The following is a 27168-nucleotide window of genomic DNA, read 5'->3' as shown; positions in this document are numbered from 1 at the left end:
CACATCAAATGTAGTGAATGTTGTCAAAATATATCAAACACTGCAGCTGCAGGAGAAAAAGGTTGAATTTTGAAAAAAAAAATTACTTCCTGGATTTGTTTACCTGACTGACCAATCAAAAGGGACTAGTTAACCTTGGCTTATTTCCTGTAAATTCCCAGTACTTTCATGGATTTGTTGACCCTGACCTAAATTTAATGTTTTTGTCCTAGTGTATACAGTAAGGCTAATTAATGTTAAAGAAATTTTATATTTAATACTACCTATCAGTTGGCATAATGTTAATGTGAGGCATATTCCATACTGAATCTAAGCTTCTGTTATCACAGCTTTAATCAGGTTCTTCTGAAAATATTTTTTGCTTTAAAAACAATAATTTGAGGGGTTAGAGCAGACAGTTTTTAGTTCTTTTTTATTTATATGCATTTTGAACAGTCACTTGAACTCCTTCAATTAGTATTTCAAGTTAAACAACAATTCGATGTAAATGTGTCATGACATTTCAGACCTTTGGACTTATTTAATGTGTTTTGTATTTTACATGTGTTTATTTTTTCAGTGTTATAAGGCATTGGTAGTAGAGCTTGGGGAAGAAGAGAGGACAGAATGGGGTTGTACATATCGAGAGTTCGGGAACCGCGTCTTGTGTACGTTTAAGGAAAACCATGTTGTAGCTGTCAGTTGTTGTTCTAACGGAACACGCTGTAATGATGACCTGACTCCAGCCAGACTTCCTAATCCAGTTATACATCCAGGTATGGAATATTTGAGCTGCGTCATGGGAAAACCAACATAGTGGCTTGGCGACCAGCATGGATCCAAACCAGCCTGCGCATCCGCGCAGTCTGGTCTGGATCCATGCTGTTAGCTTTCAAAATGTATTGCAATTAGAGAAACCATTAGCGAACATCATGAATCCTGACCAGACTGCACAGGCAGTCTGGACCCATGCTTGTCGCAAACCCACTATGTTGGTTTTCTCGTGGTATGGCTCATTTGTGGGTTGTTTGTAAACTATACGTGGGTTGTGTTAAGCTCGACTTTGGTTTGTTGGAAGCTCAGCATATTTTGTTGTAAGCCAGACTTGATTAAATATAAGGAGAGTTTATCTACCTTTTACAGAGTTTGGTTGGCATCCACTTCCAAATTTCTAATAATAAATGACAAAACATTTGAATTTTGAAGAAAAAGAGTAGATTTTCTATTTTTGTTATAAAAAAGAGAGTAAAAAATGAAAAGTGCATAAAAACTTTAACTCAGACTCTGAATTCAGATACGCACACCAATATTTCATTAGTTGCGCTCTCCTTTTACTTTTAATTTGAGGTTTAGATTTTTTATGCACTTGCTGAAAATGAGACAAAATTAATTGCATTCCAAAAATGCAAGTTTCTTCTTTCTAAGCGTGTCATGGGGGCACATACTGGATCATCCACAAAAACAGTAGCTTTCTTGATTAAGCAGTTCTTACTCAGTCAGCTGTCACCAAACTTGGTCAGAATGCTTATTGGCAATTATCTCAGCCAAGTTCAATAAGCAGTTGGATCTCTCCAGTCTCTATAGAGTTATTGCCCTTATATTATTCAGTATTGCAGAACATTTAGTGTATCAACCAAATAATTGAAGTGTCATTTCAAAGAACTAAATCAGAGTTATTCATAATATGTATCTCCATATTAAAAGGAATACCTTTGTTACTGAAAACCTCTGAAGAACTGCAAAGGGTTATAAATATGTATTCCAACTGCATATTTAAAAATAAAGAAAAAAAAGCCAGCAAGGCTAAAGTTATAACCTCTGTATGATGAACCACTCTGATAATTAAGTATATATCGTTTAATGTTAAATATAATTTCAGAAACCCATGATGTGTCAGCTACGAGGGATATGGCTATATTTATAGCTCTTCCGTTTATCGGATTTATTATTGCCCTTGCTCTGGTTATGCTGCTGTGTAAGTTACGACACAAAAGAAAAATGAGCGAGCTGTCACAGAAAGAAAACTTGCTGCTGGGACATGATGAATTAAGGGCACAACAAATAGGGGACACAACTCTGAGGGTGAGTGTATTTACATTCAGTTGAGTGGTTCGTTTTAAGAGTCATTGAATTGAAGAATCAGCACAGAGCACAGAGTCATGTTAAAAACATTGTGAAAATATGAAGAAATGGGGAGCAGATCTTGACCATTCCACTTGCCCGCTCATAGATGTGAATAGAAATTGGGCATGTGCAATTTTTGACCAAAAGGGTAATAGATACATTGAAAACATAGCTTCACAAAAGTCAGAGCATTTCAGCAATGTTGTAAAGATTCAAGCTTTCTGTACAAATTCTGTTGTAGTCTAGTAGTGTATCTGACCATATGTTATTCTTTTTCGTTTTGTTTTGTTAGCTATATCTTATATACTGTTTTTTAGGAGATGTTAGACGAATCCTGCACCAGTGGTAGTGGGTCAGGGTTACCATTCTTGGTACAACGTACAGTAGCCAGACAAGTTCAACTTATAGAATGTATAGGTAGGTTCCTGTTTGTCATTTTCTGTACAGTGAACAATAGCCAGGCAGATCCAGCTGGTGGAATATATAAGCCATAAGGTCGACATTTTAAACAACATTACAGCCTTGTGTCAGTAATAATGCACAGAGGGGCATCTGAGCTCTACCATCAAAGCAGGAAGAGTTGCCATATGACCTAAAACTTGTGTCAGTATGAGTGTAAAATAATAAAAAAAAAATTAATAATATAATACTGTGAAATCATTAATATTCATGGGGGACTAATTTTCGTGGATTTCGTGGTTGACTTGATCAACGAAATTTAATCCCAACGAACAAGTAAAATTCCCATTCATTTTATGTTCAAAAGTTGAAATCCACGAATTCATGTCCCCTCGAAATTACCGTTTTGACCAAAACCACGAAATTCCATGCCTACGAAATTAAATTATTTCACAGTAAACAAATGGTAGCCAGATTAAATTTTGTAGACTGAAGCAAACCAAGAATGTGCGAAAATTAGGTTTTCATGTATGTTAGTAATTCCACACTAAATGTTTTGTTTTTTTAAATTGTGCTGTACTTATAAAATGAAGATATAAGCATAAGGGTTGTTGGATATATTTTATATCTGTTACCGTTGTTGCACTGTGATAAACAAAATGCTGAAGTTACCAATGGTTTCATTTGATCCAAATAAAGAAATTATCAGTAATCAGGACATGATGAATTGCTAGTTGCCTAGGGTGCTCATGCAGAATGGTATTTTACTGTAACCATTTTTCAGTTGTCTCCCTTTATGGAGTCTATTGTGGAAGAAATACTTACTTTAGTAATAAAATTATAAACCAACTACAGACAAAATCATGTGAACTTGATATTCTACCAACAAAAGTGCTAAAATCATACTTGGATGAGCTGCTGCCTGTTTTTACTAAATTGGTTAATTTGTCGTTGCGCGACGGCATCTTTCCAACAAATTGGAAACAGGCAATTGTAAGACCTTTGTTGAAGAAAATGGGACTGGAACTTGAATTCGCAAACTACAGGCCTGTTAGTAATCTATCGTTTCTGTCAAAATTAATTGAAAAAGCAGCTCTGTTCAGGCTCAATGATCATGTAAACAAACACAATCTTCTACCAAAAAACCAGTCTGCTTACACGAAAAACCATTCTTGCGAATCAGCACTGTTACGTCTTGTAAATGATTTACTGGATGCTATGGAGAAGAAAGAAGTTACGGCGCTAATTGCCATTGATCTCAGTGCCGCTTTTGATACTGTAGATCATGACATTCTTGTTGATGTGTTAAACAAGCAGTATGGCGTTCGTGGAACAGCACTGAGCTGGGTTGATTCCTATCTGCGCCCCAGAAGTTGTCGTGTAAGTGTCAATTCAACCATGTCATCTCCACGCCAATTAAATTGTAGCGTTCCACAAGGAAGCTGCTTAGGACCGTGGCTATATTTGACATATGCGGGGACACTGTTTGATGTTATTCCGCCGTCGATTTCAGTTTACGGCTTTGCGGATGACCACACTGCTAATAAACGCTTTAAACCATCATCTCCAACAGTAGAATCCCGGGCAATACGAGAACTTGAACAATGTGCTAAAACAATCAACAACTGGATGAATGAAAATAAGCTGAAAATGAACACTTCCAAAACCGAGTTCATCATGTTTGGTAGTAGGCAACGGCTCTCTAAGTGTTCAACTGACAAAGTATGTATTGTAGGTGATGAAGTGAAATCAGTGAGCTTTATTCGATATCTAGGTGCATTCCTGGATGAAAACTTGAATCTAAAAAAGCATGTAAAACGAAAGTGTAGAACAGCAATGCTCAGCTACTTCAGAATAAAATGTATCCGGAAATATCTTACCAAAGAGGCTACCGAAACCCTTGTACTGTCATTGGTGATATCCCATTTAGATTACTCTAATGTCATTCTATATGGTATTGCTCAAAGCGAAGTAAACAAAATGCAACGAATTCAGAACATGTGTGCAAAACTTGTCCTAAATCGAAGAAAATATGACAGTTCCAAGCAAGCGCTGTATGACCTTCACTGGCTACCAATCAAAGCCAGAATCACATTCAGAATGCTCACCTACATGTATAATTGTTCAGTTGGAAACTCTCCAGAATATCTTTCTGAACTTCTCGTAAAACAAACACAGACAAGGAACTTGCGTTCTTCAAATTCCGTTACTGGGTGTTTCGTTGTTCCTTTCAACAAGCGCAAAACGTTCAGCGACAGAAGTTTTGGTACTGTTGGACCTAAACTCTGGAATGAATTGCCTCTCGAAATAAGGAACTCAGACACAAAAGATGTTTTCAAAAAGAAGTTGAAAACTCATTATTTTGGAAATTACTAATCACTCTTTTAGAAACTGTGACTGTATTTTTTAAGAGATTGAAGTAACGTGAACTGGATGATTTTATTGTGTAAATACATTCGAATTCTTACTTGATAACAAACAGCTGTCTTACCATATCTTAATGTTCTAATATTTTATTAATCTTATCTAATGTCTGATCTTTTTTTTTTTTTTTTTTTTTATTAATGCTTACTAAATAGTTTATTCACAATGATATTTATGCTCATTTATATTATATGTCATTAAATATCTTAATTTTTTGTCGTATTTTTATGTATTTGTAAAACGCCATTGAATATGTTTTCCATAAAAATAGGCGTTTAATCAAATAAAACAGTTTCAGTTTTAACAGTTTCAGTTTTACTTTAGTAATAAGAAATTGTGTTACTTTAATTAAAAACTTTACATTTATAAATTATTAACATGGGACATCAAGTATATTGTAAAATCAGAAATTGGTGATAAGTCAGTTTTCACATATTTCATATTTTTGATATTTTGTGAAAAGTAGTTCTTGCAAACAATATGTATTTTAGTTACATTTATAACTGTATAAATCTTGTATAATAATAATAATAATAAGAAGAAGAAGAAGAAAGGTCCACGACTTACACAATGAATAATTCTTGCATTATTAAACTGTTTTGAATAAAGTGAAATTCTGTCGTGAAGTAAAAACCAGCTACTACAATAGTTTGATACAGAAATTGTATTGTTTGTCGAATGTCCAAATTAGCAAACATTAAGAAATATCATCAGGCAAATAATTTTATTATTTTGATACCACATTTATCTATAAGCTGAAGAATAAGGGTAAAGTCCACTATTATGTAAGTATTTGCCATTAATATTTTTTTGTTTTTTTTTTTGCAGGCAAGGGAAGGTATGGTGAGGTATGGAAAGGCAAGTACCATGGAGAAATGGTCGCTGTGAAAATATTCCTGTCTCGTGACGAGTCCAGCTGGAGGAGAGAGACTGAAATATACAATACATGTCTGCTTAGACATGATAATATACTGGGGTATTATGCAAGGTGAGTGTTTTGAGTTTTGTATCTGAGCGTTTTAGCGATGTTCTGATTCAGTGCTGTACTGATGCATAACTCTTAAATTACTGCACAGAGATTGTATAGAAATCAAAAGAGACGGAGCTGAGTTATGCATTGTTGTAACAGTGAATTGTACTACGGTAACTTGGCTACAGTTAGAACTGTGCTTATATAACAGTGCTAAATGTACACATTAAAGCACAGAATTGCTGTCCTTGTAAATATGGTAAATATCCTAGGAAGAAAGCCTATATAATTTGTATACATTTTATTTAGTTAAAATTTTATCAATTTAAAGTTTACAAACCACAGTCATTACTTAATCAATACCTTGATAGAAGACAATTTATGTAAACAATTTGCTTAGCAGGTGATTTGAGGACACTGTTTATACTGTGGGATTTTGTAGTATATTCATTTATTTGTAAATTTTCAGTGATATGACGTCAAGAAACTCGTGCACACAGCTCTGGTTAATCATGCAGTATCATCAGAATGGGTCGCTGTATGATTATTTGCAGTACAATACATTAGACCATGAGTCTATGTTACGGTTGATGCACAGTGCATGTGCTGGTCTCGTACATTTACATACAGGTATGTTAAATGAGCTGCGCCATGAGAAAACCAACATAGTGGCTTTGCGACCAGCATGGATCCAGACAAGCCTGTGCATCCGTGCACTCTGGTCATGATCCATGCTGTTCGCTTTCAAAGCCTATTGCAATTAGAAAAACTGTTAGCTAACAGCATGGATCCTGATCAACGCAGGATGGTCTGGATCCATGCTGGTTGCAAAGCCACTATGTTGGTTTTCTCATGGCACGGCTCAAATGTATTTTTCCTTTCACGGTATTTTTTTAGGCGTAAAAAAAAAAAATTGTTTGTTTCCGGTATCCCGACCTACCCTAAATTTTTGGCCCGACCCTAAATGTTTTTATGGCCTTGGAGAATATTTTTTTTCAACTTTTTAACAAAAAGATGCAAAACTGCACTTTTTATGCTTTAAACATGGCCAGTGATGTTAGAAATCAACTTACTGATGCTCTAAAGGCATAACCCCCTTATTTGTAATCATTTTTAGCTCATCTGATTTTTTGAAAAAAAATGATGAGTTATTGTCATCACTTGAGCGGTTGTCGGCGTCGGCGTCGGCGTCGGCGTCTGCGTCTGCGTCGGCGTTGCCTGGTTAAGTTTTATGTTTAGGTCAGCTTTTCTCCTAAACTATCAAAGCTATTGCTTTGAAACTTGGAATACTTGTTCACCATCATAAGCTGACCCTGTATAGCAAGAAACATAACTCCATCTTGCTTTTTGCAAGATTTATGGCCCCTTTTGTACTTAGAAAATATCAGATTTCTTGGTTAAGTTTTATGTTTAGGTCAACTTTTCTCCTAAACTATCAAAGCTATTGCTTTGAAACTTGGAATACTTGTTCACCATCATAAGCAGACCCTGTACATCAAGAAACATAACTCCATCTTGCTTTTTGCAAGAATTATTGCCCCTTTTGGACTTAGAAAATCAGTTTTCTTGGTTAAGTTTTATGTTTAGGTCAGCTTTTATCCTAAACTATCAAAGCTATTGCTTTAAAACTTGCAACACTTGTTCACCATCATAAGCTGACCCTGTACAGCAAGAAACATAACTCCATCCTGCTTTTTGCAAGATTTATGGCCCCTTTTGGACTTAGAAAATATCAGATTTCTTGGTTAAGTTTTATGTTTAGGTCAACTTTTTCTCTTAAACTATCGAAGCTATTGCTTTAAAACTTGCAACTCTTGTTCACCATCATAAGCTGACCCTGTACAGCAAGCAACATAACTCCATCCTGCTTTTTGCAATAATTATTGCCCTTTTTGGACTTAGAAAAATCATTTTCTTGGTTGAATATTATGTTTAAGTCAACTTTTCTCATAAACTATCAAAGCTATTGCTTTAAAACTTGCAACAGTTTTTCACCATCATAAGTGGACACTGTACATCAAGAAACGTAACTCTATCCTGCTTTTTGCAAGAGTGATGGCCCTTTTTAGACTTAGAAAATCATGGGTAGGACAATATTTCTATTATACAAAAAAAATCAGATGAGCGTCAGCACCCGCAAGGCGGTGCTCTTGTTTGACAAAAAAATAATTTCCGAAAAGTCTCCCTTAATAAAAAAAAATTCCAAAAAAAAAAAAATTCCGACCTACCTACCCTAAGTTTTTTGAGCATGTTACCGGAAACAAAGAATTTTTTTTTTTAGGCCTTATAGCAAATATCAATCAGTAAGATTTTAAGATGTATACATCCGGGCAAGTGGAACTTGCTGTAGGACTTGTCCTGCAGGAGGAGAACAGTTTTGATTAAAAATTTAGTTAATCAAATAAGTCCGCGCAGAAGTTAGATAGTTAAAAGAGTTAAAACAGAATTGGATTTGTTGTTAGCAACTCTAAAAATCCTTTCTGCTCTGTTACAGAACTACATTATGATTGCATCATCTAAATGCTTTAAAATTTAGATGCACCATTTGTATTGGACTTTTAAATAGAAGCTGTCTGTAAATACGACTTTTCCTTAGTGAATTGCAGGACAAGTTAGTGTATATTCCATGCAGCTCACCCTGCAGGACGAATTGCTTTCAATGAATTTGATGAGCCCTGTACATGTAGCATGTCTGCAGAGTATATGTGCAGAATATATACATATGCATGTATGCGTCTGAATGAATTCTTGGCTTACTGTAGTTTTATTTGTTTATTAGAAATCATGGGAAACAGAGGAAAACCTGCCATAGCTCATCGAGACATTAAATCAAAGAATATTTTGGTTAGGCGGGATGGAACAGCGTGTATAGCTGATCTTGGTCTTGCCGTGTTGCATAAATGTGAAGAGAATTACCTGGATTTAGGTAACAATAAGTATAGTCATTTTTTAGATAAAATTAGTATTTTTTATAAAATTATTTATAGGAATTATTATAAATTATTTTTAAAAAATAATACCTATAAAACTATGAAAATTGAACTAAAAATTTATTAGGGTAATATTTGAATAATGATTTGGTATATTCAGTAGAAAAAAAATCACCTAAATTATTTCATCATTTTATAGTATAGATCAAAAGGATTAAAAATTACCATGACAACACATTCATACTAGTTTTGACTTTTTAGTCTGCATCAGAAAAATCTTGTTTTACTGTGAAATTCTCTGCAGTTACCGTGCATAAATCTTGGTTTATTAATGTCTGACAGCTGATAATATGCTGTGTGTTGTTAGCTCACCTGTCACAAAGTGACAAGGTGAGCTTTTGTGATCATGCAGCGTCCGTCGTCTGTCAGTCCGTGCGTGCGTGCGTAAACTTTTGCTTGTGACCACTCTAGAGGTCACATTTTTTGTGGGATCTTTATGAAAGTTGGTCAGAATGTTCATCTTGATGATATCTAGGTCAAGTTCGAAACTGGGTCACGTGCCTTCAAAAACTAGGTCAGTAGGTCTAAAAATAGAAAAACCTTGTGACCTCTCTAGAGGCCATATATATTTCACAAGATCTTCATGAAAATTGGTCAGAATGTTCATCTTGATGATATCTAGGTCAAGTTCGAAACTGGGTTACGTGCCATCAAAAACTAGGTCAGTAGGTCTAAAAATAGAAAAACCTTGTGACCTCTCTAGAGGCCATATATTTCATAAGATCTTCATGAAAATTGGTCAGAACGTTCACCTTGATGATATCTAGGTCAAGTTCAAAACTGGGTCACATGAGCTCAAAAACTAGGTCAGTAGGTCAAATAATAGAAAAACCTTGTGACCTCTCTAAAGGCCATATTTTTCATGGGATCTGTATGAAAGTTGGTCTGAATGTTCATCTTGATGATGTGTAGGTCAAGTTCCAAACTGGGTCACATGCAGTCAAAAACTAGGTCAGTAGGTCTAAAAATAGAAAAACCTTGTGACCTCTCTAGAGGCCATATATTTCATGAGATCTTCATGAAAATTGGTCAGAATGTTGACCTTGATGATATCTAGGTCAAGTTTGAAAGTGGGTCATGTGCCTTCAAAAACTAGGTCAGAAGGTCAAATAATAGAAAAACCTTGTGACCTTTCTAGAGGCCATATTTTTCATGGGATCTGTATGAAAGTTGGTCTGAATGTTCATCTTAATGATATCTATGTCAGATTTGAAAGTGGGTCACGTGCCTTCAAAAACTAGGTCAGTAGGTCAAATAATAGAAAAACCTTGTGACCTCTCTAGAGGCCATATTTTTCATGGGATCTGTATGAAAATTGGTCTGAATGTTCATCTTGATGATATCTAGGTCAAGTTCGAAACAGGGTCATGTGCGGTCAGAAACTAGGTCAGTAGGTCTAAAAATAGAAAAACCTTGTGACCTCTCTAGAGGCCATACTTGTGAGTGGATCTCCATAAAAGTTGGTCAGAATGTTCATCTTGATGATATCTAGGTCAAGTTCGAAAGTGGGTCACGTGCCTTCAAAAAGTAGGTCAGTAGGTCAAATAATGAAAAAACGTTGTGACCTCTCTAGAGGCCATACCCTTGAATGGATCTTCATGAAAATTGGTCAGAATGTTCACCTTGATGATATCTAGGTCAAGTTTGAAACTGGGTCACGTGCCTTTAAAAACTAGGTCAGTAGGTCAAATAATAAAAAAACCTTGTGACCTCTCTAGAGGTCATACTTTTCATGGGTTCTGTATGAAAGTTGGTCTGAATGTTCAACTTGATGATATCTAGGTCAAGTTTGAAACTGGGTCAACTGCGGTCAAAAACTAGGTCAGTAGGTCTAAAATTATAAAAATCTTTTGACCTCTCTAGAGGCCATATTTTTCAATGGATCTTCATGAAAATTGATCTGAATGTTCACCTTGATGATATCTAGGTTAGTTTCGAAACTGGGTCACGTGCGGTCAAAAACTAGGCCAGTAGGTATAAAAATAGAAAAACCTTGTGACCTCTCTAGAGGCCATATTTTTCATGAGATCTTCATGAAAATTAGTGAGAATGTTCACCTTGATGATATCTAGATAAAATATAAAACAGGGTCACGTATCTTCGAAAACTAGGTCAATAGGTCAAATAATAGAAAAACCTTGTGACCTCTCTAGAGACAATATTTTTCAATGGATCTTCATGAAAATTGGTCAGAATTTTTATCTTGATAATATCTAGGTCAAGAGCAAAACTGGGTCACATGAGCTTAAAAACTAGGTCACTATGTCAAATAATAGAAAAACGATGTCATACTCAAAACTGGGTCATGTGGGAAGAGGTGAGCGATTCAGGACCATTATGGTCCTCTTGTTTTATTTTTGTAAGCTTTCAGGTTAAGATATGATAAGAATAGATAAATTTATCTAACGTAGGTAAGACATATCTGATACAAAAATATTTGACACACTATGTTATTTGGCATGTTTCTTTTGACAGGCTCAAATAATAAAGTTGGTACAAAGCGGTATATGGCCCCAGAACTGCTAGATGAGACATTGAATCCGGAGATTTTCGACAGCTTCAAATGTGTCGATATCTACGCTTTCTCCCTTGTCTTATGGGAAATAGCAAGACGTTGTTTTGCCCAAGGTATGTCTGTCACAAATCTTGTCTGTGCTCTAAGTGGAACATTTCTCATCAGATCTTTACCATACTTGAACAAAATGTGTTTGACCATAAGTCTTCAGCCAAGTTGGATAACTAGCCAAATGGGCCCAGGCACTTCGGAATTATGACCCTTGGAATTTCCGAAAACAGCATTTTACTCTTGTCCACATTTTAAGTCAAATAGTTCTCATCCGGTATTTACCAAACTTGAACTAAATGTTTTTGACCATAACTCCTTGGCCAAGTTCATTTACTAGCCAAATCGGCCCAGGCACTACAGAATTGTGGCCCTTGAATTACCCAAAATCAGCCTTTTTACTCTTCAAAGGTGTATTTGTAGTGAGTAAACAGTATATAAAGACTGACTATTTGGATGATTAGGCAGTTGTGGGAGACATTTGCTTTTCTCAAAAGCAGCTCTAGTGTTTTGATAATTTTTATGATACAGCTAAAATACTCTTTATTTATGTAAGCGTTTCTTCTGTTTGTAACAGCAAATTTGAAAAGTAGGTTATTTATACCACCAGCTCAGCTCTGTAGGGAGAGGGTAGGTCTACAGATCATGGTCGTGAGTTTGATGGTTTGATAGAAGACATGTCTTTCAGCTCTGATTTATGTGGAGAAATTAGCAATTACTTGTTGAGAACAGGTTAATACTGGTACTGAATTAAGGAACACAGATTAGGTTTACTGTCTACCATTACAAAATTGAAATACTGTTGAAAAATAGCACCAAACTTAAAACAAACAGAAAGTTAGTGTTTTTGGTAGATGTAAGTGTGCTATTTTGGGCTATACACACATAGCTTTCTGTTTACAGTAATTTGAATGCCTGATTTCAGCTTATTATGAAAATTAAAAATTAAAAATTTCAGGTATAGTAGAAGAATACAAACCACCATTTTGGGATGTGGTACCGTCGGACCCTTCATTTGAAGACATGCGGAAAGTGGTTGTGGTTGACCAGTATCGTCCAGTCATACCTAACAGATGGTCATCAGATACAGTAAGAATTTACCTGCCATTTACTTTGTGATTTGACAGAATTTTATCTTAGATCTTGCTATAACTTTGGAGATAATGCAGCTTTAAAAAATTTTGAGTCACACTTTTCGATAAAAACCTTGAAACCATACACTATGCAAGATTGTGATTATATACAAAAAGAGTTTGGAGGAAATCAAGGCTGGAAAAATTTACAGAATGCATTAGGAGCTGTTGCAGTTTAACTCTAATTAATTTCAAAATTTTGATTGAAAATGTAGGTAGTTGTTATTGGCTCAATGAAAGTAAAATTACATGAGAAGGACATTAGCTTGCATTTGAATAACTTACTGTTTTCTGAAGGAGTGGTTATGTATATAAATTTCATGCAAACAGTTTGAAATTTGTTCAGATTTTTTCAGATGCATGTGAGTGGTCAACATCATATTTCTTATGTTATTTCAGATTTTATCTCAACTGTCTCGAACAATGAAAGAGTGTTGGAACCAAAAACCGAAGGCCAGATTAACTGTGTTACGATTGAAAAAGACATTACGTAAACTCTGGGAGGATGCCCAGGATGATAAACTTATGGATAAAAATAGTCTCAAAGACAAAATTATCTCTGATAAAATTATAGAAAAGATGGCTGATGTATGATCAGTGTTCTTGTGTCTATTCGCAAAAACTTCATTTAGATCTGATTTACTGAAAAGATCTGATAGTGATGCAAACAGTGAACCAGAAAAACAGGCTTTAGGCAAATTGCCAAAATGGCATAAGCATCAGCTTCATTGGGTCGGTTGTTTCATGACTATCAAATTGTTAGCCTTTGTTGGCCCAATATATGACTGCTATCAGGGACATATAAGTTCCTCTTAGACAAACATGTTAAAGAGCCAGCTGCAGTAGATTAAAGATATCAGCTTAAACAAGGAAATGAGTGAACATCTTACTACAGTCCAAATTAGGCCCAACGCAAAGCTTTCTGAGTGGTATATTCAAACATGGGCCAATATAAGAGGTATATTCCTATATGGGACAATACGATCAACTGACTGGGATGCTTTTTACTTTGATCACATGCAAATGAATGGAAGACTTCAAGACTAAGGAGACTTAGAGATATGTTTTTGCTGCATATAGTACATATATCATAACATTTGATAGACTGCAATTGAAAGAAAGACTCAACAAGCTGCTTTTAATCTACAGTGCTTCTGTGTACAACATTGAGAAGGTTGAAATGGGTTTGTTGTTCTTTGAAGGTCATTTTGCCATGAAGACTTTAATATAGTAGCAAAGAAATTCTTGCCTATGTATGGAGATATATGTGTTTCAGACTTGTCATTGGCAGAGATAAGACTGTATTGTAGGTATATGAAAACCGCTTCAAGCTGGCATATAATCCTTTTAAAGGTTTGAAAGTTGTTGCCACTGAAGTGTGTTATATTTTCAATTTGCTCCAAGGTTTTAGAGGTTTTTTTTTTGTTTTTTTTTTCAGAAATATACTCTAGTTTGTTGATAATTATGAATAGATTTATTTGTTGTGAGAACCTTTTTAGGTATTTTGCTGCATCTTTGACATGTTGATATCTGTAAGTAATGTACAGGGGTAAAAACAAGTTGCATTTTTTCACTAGAGTAGATTATATGTATGTTTCAATGTAAGATTGAAATATCTGCTTCAAATTTGTTTATACATAGATTGAAATACATTTGTCAGATATGTTTCAACTGAACTAGGATCAGAATATCTTCATTAAATAATTTTCAAACATAATGATAGAAATGCATTCATCAGTTATGTTTCGACATACAGTCAAAATATCTGTATCAAGTATTTTTCAACATAACAACGAGACATCGGATCACCCTCAAGTGTGTTTCAACATAAGGTAGAAATATCTTCAAATGTGTTTTTTTATAAGGTCGAAAAATCTTCAGATGTGTTTGTTTCAGCATATGATCGAAAAATCTTCATTATTTCATGTCTTTAATTAATTGTGTTGATCAACTTCCCCACTTTTAGGAGTATACTTTGTCGTGCAAAGTCCTGATGTTTCAATATGTCATAAAGTTAAGTAATTCTGCGAAGTTTATAGATTTAATTTTGTACCTTGGTCAGAAGGAACATACATTATCATGGTTGTGTAAGAATTTATATACATTTTAGTCATTAATCCTTAACCTGCTATATTTCTTTAATGAACTGGTCCATCTTTCAATTTGGACAGTACCACTTATTACTCAAAGGGGTTTTCACTGAAAATTTACTGACTGAATAGCGAACAGTGCAGACCACGATCAGACTGCACGGATGTGCAGGCTGATCTTGGTCTGCACTGGTCGCAAAGGCAGAATCATCTGCTGCCAGCAGGCTAAGGGTTAATCAGATTTGATTCTGGTAACTGAAAGCAGATGTATCTCAAGTGTTGTTTGTATTATTGTTCTAACTTCCTGAATACAGTGACTTCATGAGGATATTATATGTAAAACTGTTGAAAAGATTTTATTAGAGCTTCATGCAATCCAAAAGAGGAAGTTCATTGTGTAAGAACAGTAACTCTACCTTGCTCACTGTTCTTAGGTTATCTCCCTTTAGTAACTATACTTGAACCAGTGGTGAAGAAAAGTCAAAGCGATGTTTCATTGTTGGGTTAATATTTCTAGTTGAAAAAAAATATGAAAAGCTACAAACTAGTCAAGTTTTGTATTATCCACTACAGTAAGTTGAAAATTTTAGAGAGATTGTTCGATTAGTTTCAAAATAATGGTAAGATACCTGGGTATCACTGATGGGACATGTATGTCTAATTCATGTATGCAAATTAGTTTCAGTTTGAAAATCTTGTTGGATTACAATGAAGAAGAAAAAGAAATCACTGTGTGTGAATTAGAATTCCTGATGTTAAATAAAATATTGATAATACCTAATACACTTGCTGATAGTTCTGGTACACTTTCATATAAAGCTGTTTTAGCCATTTCAGTAAAACAAAATGCTTAAACATTTTTCCAGCAAGTGCTTGTGTGATATACAATGGATTGCTACCTTTTAATGATTTAAAGTATGAAGTGTTGCTTGAAGGATCTGCATTGTGTATAAAACTCTAATTCAATAGATTTCTTATTCTAATATGCTTGTTTCTGTTAAAACATGCATACACTAAAATGACGTCACATAAACATGCAATGACGTCGATGTTTTTTTTGTGACCAAGAATGAGCGCTACTATATTTTATCTACTAAGTTAGATTAAGGGCATGTTAGAATCGAAATAATGTATAGCAAAATCATGTTTTACCTAAATTAATACACTGAAAATTGGTTATACGTTGCCAGAATTATTCACTCAGGCTATGCCCTCGTAAAATTATTTCGCGGATGTATAACCTCTTTTTGTGTATTAATAAAGATAAAAAACACGTTTTTTATTGGTAATTTCTTAATTAAAAAATATTTCTTTTTTGACCACCCAATAAATGAAATGTTTGCTTCAGTGCCCTCTGGCTCTGTGCATATCTTGGGTTACTCTTCAAGATATATTGCTATGATGTACAGAACAGTGTTAAAGAACCTTTCATAATAGATCTGCCTTTTCTGTGATAATAATACCAAACCAGATATAGAGCAAAAGTTTTGACGGTCAGTATATTTGAAGGATCAGATCAAATAAAACACCAAATAACTCAACTGAAAACTACTGCTGTGTTTTGTAATAAAGAATAGTATTGTTTGATGAAGAATTTTCATTTTATTTTAGGTACTGGTCACTGTTGTTTTTATAAATCATCATCATTATCACCATCATCATCTTAATCATGGTTGTCATTACTTTCATTTCCATTCTATTGGCCAATGTTACTTCGGCTTCATTATTATCATCAACATCTTTAAAATCATCATCATCATCATCACCACCACCACCATCACTACTTAATCTATCATTATTGTCATTAGTCATCATTATTATCATTTTCATCATTACCACCATCATTACTGTCATTTCCACCATCATCATTATCATATTTGTACATTTTGTATTTTTTCAGTATATTTAAAATGTCATGTCGTTTTTAAAACTGATCTGAGAATGAAATAAAGAAAGAGAACATTATCTCCATTAGTTTGTTAACTCATTGAACTTTTAGCATCATAAGATATCTCTTGTCTGTCCGTTTGCCCTTGTCAAAAGATCTTTGTCAAGTTCCAAACAGGGCAACTGGCTCTAGATTTAAGAGAAATGATTTATACATAAATATTGTATCAAAGTTCTATGGCACGTTTATTTTTCACCATCATAATATTTAGTCAGAATGTGAATGACTAAAGGGTGGCGTAAAAGGTTAATTGACAATGAAAACAAAAAAAAAAAACGATAAAGAGGCTTGACTTTCATATATTTGACTGACATTTGAATTGCAAGTTGTTGCTTGACTACATATCAAGAGTTTAATATTTATAAAGTAATGCTTTCAGAAAAAAAGTTTTGAATCAATGTCAAAAATTCAAATTTTCATGTACTAATATTGATTGACTGAAACATTAGTTCGATGGATACTGCTAGTTTGACAAATGACACGAGTATTCAGTAATCCTAAACAGTGCGAGCTCACAACCCATGCCTGTCTCTTCTGGAGTTCCACAGGGATACATGCTTTGGCTTCTCTCTTCCTAGCATACACAAATGTCCTGCAAAATACTCAATCAAAAGTTTTGACACTGCAATATACATGTAACATTCGTCTGACAATCAAAGACCCCTCCACCCCAGAAAGACCTTAAAACATGAAAGTGCGAGTTGGACTAATGCGGAATTCAAATTTTTATTCAATCCCTCCAAGTGTCAAGTTATCCGCGTCACAAGAAGGAAACCTCCCAGTCCCTCACAATACTTACAACATAATACATTGCTAGACTGGTAGATACGCTGTCGTGGGACGCCCTTGAAAATAGTTCATAGGTTTCCTTTGTAGAATAATAAAGTCAACTGAAAACCCTTTAAGTCCATAGCATACCAGTTCCTAGTCTGACCACAGCTGGATTATAGCTCCGAGGTCTGGTACCCGTATACTTAAACCCAAGTTCAAAGGCTATGTCCTACTTTGGGCACATTTCCAATGTCACTGAAATGCTATGCAGGCTAAAACGGGCACAGATTAGATCTCAAGCGCATAGACTCCCACTTTTCTCTTGTATATTAAATTCAAAGCATCTGGTTGTAATTCCCATGGAGGATTATCTCATCCCTGAACAAGGAAAACACGCCATTGTCGTCCATTGTCTTACAGGTTAATCTCTGCAACTACTGACTATTATAAATACTCGCATTTCCCCAGGACTATGTTCCTATGGAATACTAGTAGTCTGCAAACTGACACCCCTTCCCCCCCCCCCCCCCCCCCGAAAAAAAAACACCCTTTAGCAGTTTAGTGTTGCTGTTGCTGTTAGCAACATTGACCATACTTTACAATAACCTGGCATTTTTGTGCTCAAATTATCTAATGAAACTTGACACTCAACAGATAAATATGTTAGGTTTTAAAAGAAAACGCTTCAGTTTATAATTTCTAGGTATTGAAGCGCCATTTGTACTTTTTTTTTAAAGAATTTTAGAAAGGAAAATGCTTTCTGGATGCATGCACATTAACCCGTTTTACATCACATTAACCCGTTTTACATTCCAACATTTTTTTTTTAAAATCTAACAGGCGTACGCTAGAATTTCATGTATGAGACGGGCGGAATTTTCCCCAATAATAGAATTTCTTCAAACTTCGGATATTGAAGGACACTCATCTAAGAAACAAAAATGTTCAATAAAAATCATAGGTCACCGGCATTGAAAAAGAGTTATCTGCCCTTATATATGAGGGTGGGGGGGGGGGGAGGGGGAGCGAATGCCGTTTTCAAGGACAGCAATGATAACTCTTTTTCAATACTGGTGACCTCTGTTTTTTATTACATATATTTGTTTCTTAGATGATTGCCCTTTGAAGACCGAATTCTGTCGTACGCCTTTAAACGACACTCAATACATAATATAAAAGCATATAAGCAGTTTATATTTTGGGTAAACTAGCATGAAAACAATTCAGTGAAGCATTACACGTGAATAAGTGATCCTACACTCAAAGAAATTAAAAACGTGACTTCGATGTTGTGCATAGCAAGAGTTTCTCTCTCGCAACTTGTATAAAAATATTTTCATGTTAAGGCAGTTCTGCACGTTTGAATATTTTTTTTCCCACAATGTATATTTTTATTAAACCCCGATATTTTTAAAGCTCGGAATCTTCTTAGAAAATTCGGCAAATAAAAGCCAGGCAAGTGTGTTTGATTTTTGTGTGATTTTTTGCTAGTCTCGACTAGTTTGAAAACTTTGGACTTTACACAAGTTTTCATAATGGGCATCACAATTTGATAAAATATATTTCTACAATGTAGATTTTATTGAAATTTCCCACAACCGTAAATAAACAGATGGTCTATATTAGCGTGACAGACTATCATACTCAAGATTTTTTTTTCAACAGAACTATAGGTTCTAAGACTTGTAAAATTAATTTGTGAATTGCTTGAGTTCAGATATTTAGACGAGACTTTTTAAACTTTTTGAGTGTATGTATAGCACATGTGCAGCCGACCGGCGATTTGGAAAGATAAATGTTTAACAACCATATTACTTCTCAAATAAAATAAACTTGACATATTAAATCATAATTGAGGATAAAAACATACAGAAGTGGAGTCAAGGTGCAATTGACATCTAACAACACTGGATGTTGTCGAACAAACAAACGAACAGGTGAGCATCTTCTCTTCGTATACCTTACTGGGATATTGATTTTCATATACCTGGCATATTGGTTTTCATGTATCATTTTACAAATACGATAAATGAATATTGGATTTCAAAAACATGTATATTGGTTTTCATACACCTTTAATATACTGATGCATTTGTTTTCATATACCTTTGTATATTGGATTTCATATACCTTACTGGTATATTGGTTTTCATATACCTTTCTGGTATATTGGTTTTCATATACCTTTCTGGTATACTGGTTTCCATATACCTTACTGGTGTATTGGTTTTCATATACCTTACTGGTATATTGGTTTTCATATACCTTTCTGGTATACTGGTTTCCATATACCTTACTGGTGTATTGGTTTTCATATACCTTTCTGGTATACTGGTTTCCATATACCTTACTGGTGTATTGGTTTTCATATACCTTTCTGGTATACTGGTTTCCATATACCTTACTGGTGTATTGGTTTTCATATACCTTTCTAGTATACTGGTTTCCATATACCTTACTGGTAAACTGCTTTCCATATACTTTTCTGGTACATTGGTTTCCATATACCTGTCTGGTACATAAGTATTCATATACCTAACTGTTATACTGGCTTTCATATACCTTACCGGTGTATTGGTTTTCATATACCTCATGGTATTTTGGTTGTCATATACCTCACAGGTGCATTGGATTTCATATACCTTACTTATAGATTGGTTTTCATATATCTTACTGGTGTATTGGCTTTCATATACTTTAAGGTGTATTGGCTTTCATATATCATATTAGTGTATTTGTTTTCATATACCTTACTGGTGTATTGATATTCATATATATTACTGGTGTATTGCTTTTCATATATCTTACTGGTGTACTTGCTTTCATATACCTTACTGGTGTATTGGCTTTCATATACCTTACAGGCGTATTGGCTTTCATAAACCATACAGGTGTATTGATTTTCATATATCTTACTGGTGTATTGGTTTTCATATATCTTACAGCTGTACCGTCTTTCATATACCTTACTGGTGTATTGAATTTCATATATAATTTACTGGTGTATCGGTTTTCATATATATTACTTGTGTATTGATTTTTATACTGGTATTTCTTACTGGTGTACGATCGATTTTCATATATCTTACTGGTGTACTGGCTTTCATATATCTTACTGGTGTATTGGTTTTCATATACCTTACAGGTGTATTGATTTTCATATATCTTACTGGTGTACTGTCTTTCATATACCTTACAGGTGTATTGATTTTCATATATCTTACTGGTGTACTGTCTTTCATATACCTTACTGGTGTATTGATTTTCATATACCTTACTGGTGCATCGATTTTCATATACCTTACTGGTGTATTGGCTTTCATAAACCTTACTGGTGTATTGATTTTTATATATCTTACTGGTGTATTGGTTTTCTTATATCTTACTGTTGTACTGTCTTTCATATACCATACTGGTGTATTGGTTTTCATATACCTTACTGGTGTATTGATTTCCATATATCTTACTGGTGTATCGGTTTTCATATACCTTACTGGTGTATTGATTTTCATATATCTTACAGGTGTATTGATTTTCATATATTTTACTGGTGTATTGAGTTTTATATATCCTACTGGTGTACGATCGATTTTCATATATTTTACTGGTGTAATGGCTTTCATATACCTTACTGGTTAATTGGTTTTGATATACCTTACAGGTGTATTGATTTTCATATATCTTACTGGTGTATTGGTTTTCATATATCTTACTGGTGTACCGTCTTTCATATACCTTACTGGTGTATTAATTTTCATATATTTTACTGGTGCATCGATTTCATATATCTTACTGGTGTACGATCGATTTTCATATATCTTACTGGTATACTGGCTTTCATATACCTTACTGGTGTATTGGTTTTCATATATTTTACTCGTGTATTGATTCTCATATATTTTACTCGTGTATTGGTTTTCATATATCTTACTTGTGTACTGCCTTTCATATACCTTACTGGTGTATTGATTTTCATATATCTTACTGGTGCATCGGTTTCCATATATCTTATTTGTGTATTGGTTTTCATATTCCTTACAGGTGTATTGGCTTTCATATACCTTACTGGTGTATTGGTTTTCATATATCTTACTGGTGTATCGGTTTCATATATCTTACTGGTGTACTGGCTTTCATATACCTAACTGGTGTACTGGCTTTCATATACCTTATAGGTGTATTGATTTTCATATATCTTACTGGCGTACTGTCTTTCATATACCTTAGTAGTGTATTGATTTTCACATACCTTACTGGTGCATCGGTGTTCATACATCTTACTGGTGTATTGATTTTCATATATCTTACTGGTGTACGATCGTATATGTGTATTGGTTTTCATATACCTGACTGGTGTATTGGTTTTCCTATACCTTACCGGTGTATTAGCTTTCATATACGTTACTGGTGTATTGATTTTTATATATCTTACTGGTGTATTGGTTTTCATATATCTTACTGGCGTACTGTCTTTCATATACCTTAGTAGTGTATTGATTTTTACATATCTTACTGGTGCATCGGTGTTCATACATCTTACTGGTGTACTGATTTTCATATATCTTACTGGTGTACGATCGTATATGTGTATTGGTTTTCATATACCTTACTGGTGTATTGGTTTTCATATACCTTACTGGTGTATTAGCTTTCATATACGTTACTGGTGTATTGATTTTTTTATATCTTACTGGTGTATTGATTTTCATATATCTTACTGGTGTACTGTCTTTCATATACCATACTGGTGTATTAGTTTTCATATACCTTACTGGTGTACTGTCTTTCATATACCATACTGGTGTACTGACTTTATTATACCTTACTGATGTATTGGCTTTCATATATCTTACTGGTGTACTGGCTTTCATATACCATACTGGTGTACTGCCTTTCATATACCTTACTGGTGTATTGGCTTTCATATATCTTACTGGTGTACTGGCTTTCATATACCTTACTGGTGTATTGGCTTTCATATACCATACTGGTGTACTGGCTTTCATATACCTTACTGGTGTATTGATTTTCATATATCTTACTGGTGTATCGGTTTTCATATATCTTACTGGTGTACTGGCTTTCATATATCTTACTGGTGTATCGGTTTTCATATATCTTACTGGTTTATTGGTTTTCATATATCTTACTGGTGTATTGGCTTTTATATATCTTACTGGTTTATTGGTTTTCATATATCTTACTGGTGTATTGGCTTTCATATATCTTACTGGTGTACTGGTTTTCATATATCTTACTGGTGTATCGGTTTTCATATATCTTACTGGTTTATTGGCTTTCATATATGTTACTGGTGTAATGGCTTTCATATACCATACTGGTGTACTGGCTTTCATATACCTTACTGGTGTATTGGTTTTCATATAACTTACTGGTGTACTGGCTTTAATATCCCTTACAGGTGAATTGGCTTTCATATACCATACTGGTGTACTGGCTTTCATATACCTGCCTGGTGTATTGATTTTCATATATCTTACTGGTGTATCAGTTTTCATATATCTTACTGGTGTACTGGCTTTCATATACCTTACTGGCGTACTGGCTTTCATATACCTTACTGGTGTACTGGCTTTCATATATCTTACTGGTGTACTGGCTTTCATATATCTTACTGTAGTATTGGCTTTCATATATCTTCTTGGAGTATTGGCTTTCATATACCTTACTGGTTTATTAGTTTTCATATATCTTACTGGTGTATCGGTTTTCATATATCTTACTGGTGTACTGGCTTTCATATATCTTACTGGTGTGTCGGTTTTCATATATCTTACTGGTTTATTGGTTTTTTATATATCTTACTGGTGTATTGGCTTTCATATATCTTACTGGTTTATTGGTTTTCATATATCTTACTGGTGTATTGGTTTTCATATATCTTACTGGTGTACTTGCTTTCATATATCTTACTGGTGTTTCGGTTTTCATATATCTTACTGGTTTATTGGTTTTTATATATCTTACTGGTGTATTGGCTTTCATATATCTTACTGGTTTATTGGTTTTCATATATCTTACTGGTGTATTGGTTTTCCTATATCTTACTGGTGCACTGGCTTTCATATACCTTACTGGTGCACTGGCTTTCATATATCTTACTGGTGTACTGGCTTTCATATACCTTACTGGTTTATTGGCTTTCATATATCTTACTGGTGTATTGGCTTTCATATATCTTACTCGTTTATTGGTTTTCATATATCTTACTGGTTTATTGGTTTTCATATATCTTACTGGTGCACTGGCTTTCATATACCTTACTGGTGCACTGGCTTTCATATATCTTACTGGTGTACTGGTGTACTGTCTTTCATATACCTTACTGGTGTACTGGCATTCATATATCTTACTGGTGTATCGGTTTTCATATATTTTACTGGTGTATTGGCTTTCATATATATTACATGTGTATTACCTTTCATATACCTTACTGATGTATCGGTTTTCATATACTTAGTATCTTACTGGTGTACTGGCTTTCATATACCTTACTGGTTTATTGGTTTTCATATATCTTACTGGTGTACTGGCTTTCATATACCTTACTGGTGTATCGGTTTTCATATATGTTACTGGTGTATCGGTTTTCATATATCTTACTGGTGTATTGGCTTTCATATATCTTACATGTGTATCGGTTTGCATATATCTTACTGGTGTATCGGTTTTCATATATTTTACTAGTGTATTGGCTTTCATATATATTACTGGTGTATTGGCTTTCATATATCTTACTGGTGTATCGGTTTTCATATATTTTACTGGTGTACTGTCTTTCATATACCTTACTGGTGTACTGGCATTCATATATCTTACTGGTGTATCGGTTTTCATATATTTTACTGTTGTATTGGCTTTCATATATCTTACATGTGTATTAGCTTTCATATACCTTACTGATGTATCGGTTTTCATATACTAAGTATCTTACTGGTGTACTGGCTTTCATATACCTTACTGGTTTATTGGTTTTCATATATCTTACTGGTGTACTGGCTTTCATATACCTTACTGGTGTATTGGTTTTCATATATCTTACTGGTGTATCGGTTTTCATATATTTTACTGGTGTATTGGCTTTCATATATCTTACTGGTGTACTGGTTTTCATATATCTGACTGGTGTATTGGCTTCCATATATCTTACTGGTTCATTGGCTTTCATATATCTTACTGGTGACTGGCTTTTATATACCATACTGGTGTACTGGCTTTCATATACCTTACTGGTGTATTGGCTTTCATATATCTTACTGGTGTACTGGCTTTCATATATCTTACTGGTTTATTGGTTTTTTATATATCTTACTGGTGTATTGGCTTTCATATATCTTACTGGTTTATTGGTTTTCATATATCTTACTGGTGTATCGGTTTTCATATATCTTACTGGTGTACTGGCTTTCATATATCTTACTGTAGTGTCGGTTTTCATATATCTTACTGGTTTATTGGTTTTTATATATCTTACTGGTGTATTGGCTTTCATATATCTTACTGGTTTATTGGTTTTCATATATCTTACTGGTGTATTGGTTCTCCTATATCTTACTGGTGCACTGGCTTTCATATACCTTACTGGTGCACTGGCTTTCATATATCTTACTGGTGTACTGGCTTTCATATACCTTACTGGTTTATTGGCTTTCATATATCTTACTGGTGTATTGGCTTTCATATATCTTACTCGTTTATTGGTTTTCATATATCTTACTGGTTTATTGGTTTTCATATATCTTACTGGTGCACTGGCTTTCATATACCTTACTGGTGCACTGGCTTTCATATATCTTACTGGCGTACTGGCTTTCATATATCTTACTGGTGTACTGGCTTTCATATACCTTACTGGTTTATTGGTTTTCATATATCTTACTGGTGTATTGGCTTTCATATATCTTACTGGTTTATCGGTTTTCATGTATTTTACTGGTGTACTGTCTTTCATATACCTTACTGGTGTACTGGCATTCATATATCTTACTGGTGTATCGGTTTTCATATATTTTACTGGTGTATTGGCTTTCATATATCTTACATGTGTATTAGCTTTCATATACCTTACTGATGTATCGGTTTTCATGTACTCAGTATCTTACTGGTGTACTGGCTTTCATATACCTTACTGGTTTATTGGTTTTCATATATCTTACTGGTGTACTGGCTTTCATATACCTTACTGGTGTATCGGTTTTCATATATCTTACTGGTATATCGGTTTTCATATATCTTACTGGTGTATTGGCTTTCATATACCTTACATGTGTATCGGTTTTCTTATATCTTACTGGTGTATCGGTTTTCATATATTTTACTGGTGTATTGGCTTTCATATATCTTACTGGTGTATTGGCTTTCATATATCTTACTGGTGTACTGGTTTTCATATATCTTACTGGTGTATCGGTTTTCATATATCTTACTGGTTTATTGGCTTTCATATATCTTACTGGTGACTGGCTTTTATATACCATACTGGTGTACTGGCTTTCATATACCTTACTGGTGTATTGGCTTTCAAATATCTTACTGGTGTACTGGCTTTAATATACCTTACAGGTGTATTGGCTTTCATATACCATACCGGTGTACTGGCTTTCATATTCCTTACTGGTGTATTGATTTTCATATATCTTACTGGTGTATCAGTTTTCATATATCTTACTGGTGTACTGACTTTCATATACCTTACTGGCGTACTGGCTTTCATATACCTTACTGGTGTACTGTCTTTCATATATCTTACTGGTGTACTGGGTTTCATATATCTTACTGTAGTATTGGCTTTCATATATCTTCTTGGAGTATTGGCTTTCATATATCTTACTGGTTTATCGGTTTTCATATATCTTACTGGTGTATCGGTTTTCATTTATTTTACTGGTGTATTGGCTTTCATATATCTTACTGGTGTATCGGTTTTCAAATATCTTACTGGTGTATCGGTTTTCATATATCTTACTGGTGTACTGGCTTTCATATACCTTACTGGTGTATCGATTTTCATATACCTTACTGGTGTATCGGTTTTCATATATCTTACTGGTGTATTGGCTTTCATATATCTTACTGGTGTACTGGCTTTCATATACCTTACTGGCGTACTGGCTTTCATATACCTTACTGATGCACTGGCTTTCATATATCTTACTGGTGTACTGGCTTTCATATATCTTACTGTAGCATTGGCTTTCATATATCTTCTTGGAGTATTGGCTTTCATATACCTTACTGGTTTATCGGTTTTCATATATCTTACTGGTGTATCGGTTTTCATATATTTTACTGGTGCATTGGCTTTCATATATCTTACTGGTGTATCGGTTTTCATATATCTTACTGGTGTATCGGTTTTCATATATCTTACTGGTGTACTGGCTTTCATATACCTTACTGGTGTATCGATTTTCATATACCTTACTGGTGTATCGGTTTTCATATATCTTACTGGTGTATTGGCTTTCATATATCTTACTGGTGTATCGGTTTTCATATATCTTACTGGTGTATTGGGTTTCATATATATCTTACTGGTGTACTGGCTTTCATATATCTTACTGGTGTACTGGCTTTCATATATCATACTGGTATACTGGCTTTCATATACCTTACTGGTGTATTGGCTTTCATATACCTAACTGTATACTGGCTTTCATATATCTTACTGGTGTATTGATTTTCATATACCTTACTGGTGTATTTGTTTTCATATATCTTACTGGTGTACCGTTTTTCATATACCTTACTGGTGTA

At 34.3% G+C, this 27168-nt stretch overlaps 1 protein-coding gene across 1 annotated transcript in view; it reads left to right on the top strand.

Annotated features, from left to right (window-relative positions):
- Nucleotides 1-16637, top strand: part of LOC123537857 (activin receptor type-1-like) — a 42029-nt gene extending 25392 nt beyond the window's left edge. The window contains exons 3-11 of the mRNA XM_045321731.2: nucleotides 560-755; nucleotides 1859-2061; nucleotides 2421-2520; nucleotides 5755-5914; nucleotides 6366-6526; nucleotides 8676-8822; nucleotides 11362-11514; nucleotides 12408-12538; nucleotides 12982-16637. Of these exons, the coding sequence (XP_045177666.2) occupies nucleotides 560-755; nucleotides 1859-2061; nucleotides 2421-2520; nucleotides 5755-5914; nucleotides 6366-6526; nucleotides 8676-8822; nucleotides 11362-11514; nucleotides 12408-12538; nucleotides 12982-13176 (1446 nt within the window). The 3' untranslated portion in view covers nucleotides 13177-16637. The remainder of the gene's footprint in view (nucleotides 1-559; nucleotides 756-1858; nucleotides 2062-2420; nucleotides 2521-5754; nucleotides 5915-6365; nucleotides 6527-8675; nucleotides 8823-11361; nucleotides 11515-12407; nucleotides 12539-12981) is intronic.
- Nucleotides 16638-27168: the final 10531 nt, after the last annotated feature.

The sequence above is a fragment of the Mercenaria mercenaria genome, chromosome 18, assembly GCF_021730395.1.
Source record: "Mercenaria mercenaria strain notata chromosome 18, MADL_Memer_1, whole genome shotgun sequence".
Classification (NCBI taxonomy): Eukaryota; Metazoa; Mollusca; class Bivalvia; order Venerida; family Veneridae; genus Mercenaria; species Mercenaria mercenaria.
The sequence above is the reverse complement of the archived record's forward strand: the minus strand, read 5'-3'. Positions and strand labels throughout refer to the sequence as shown.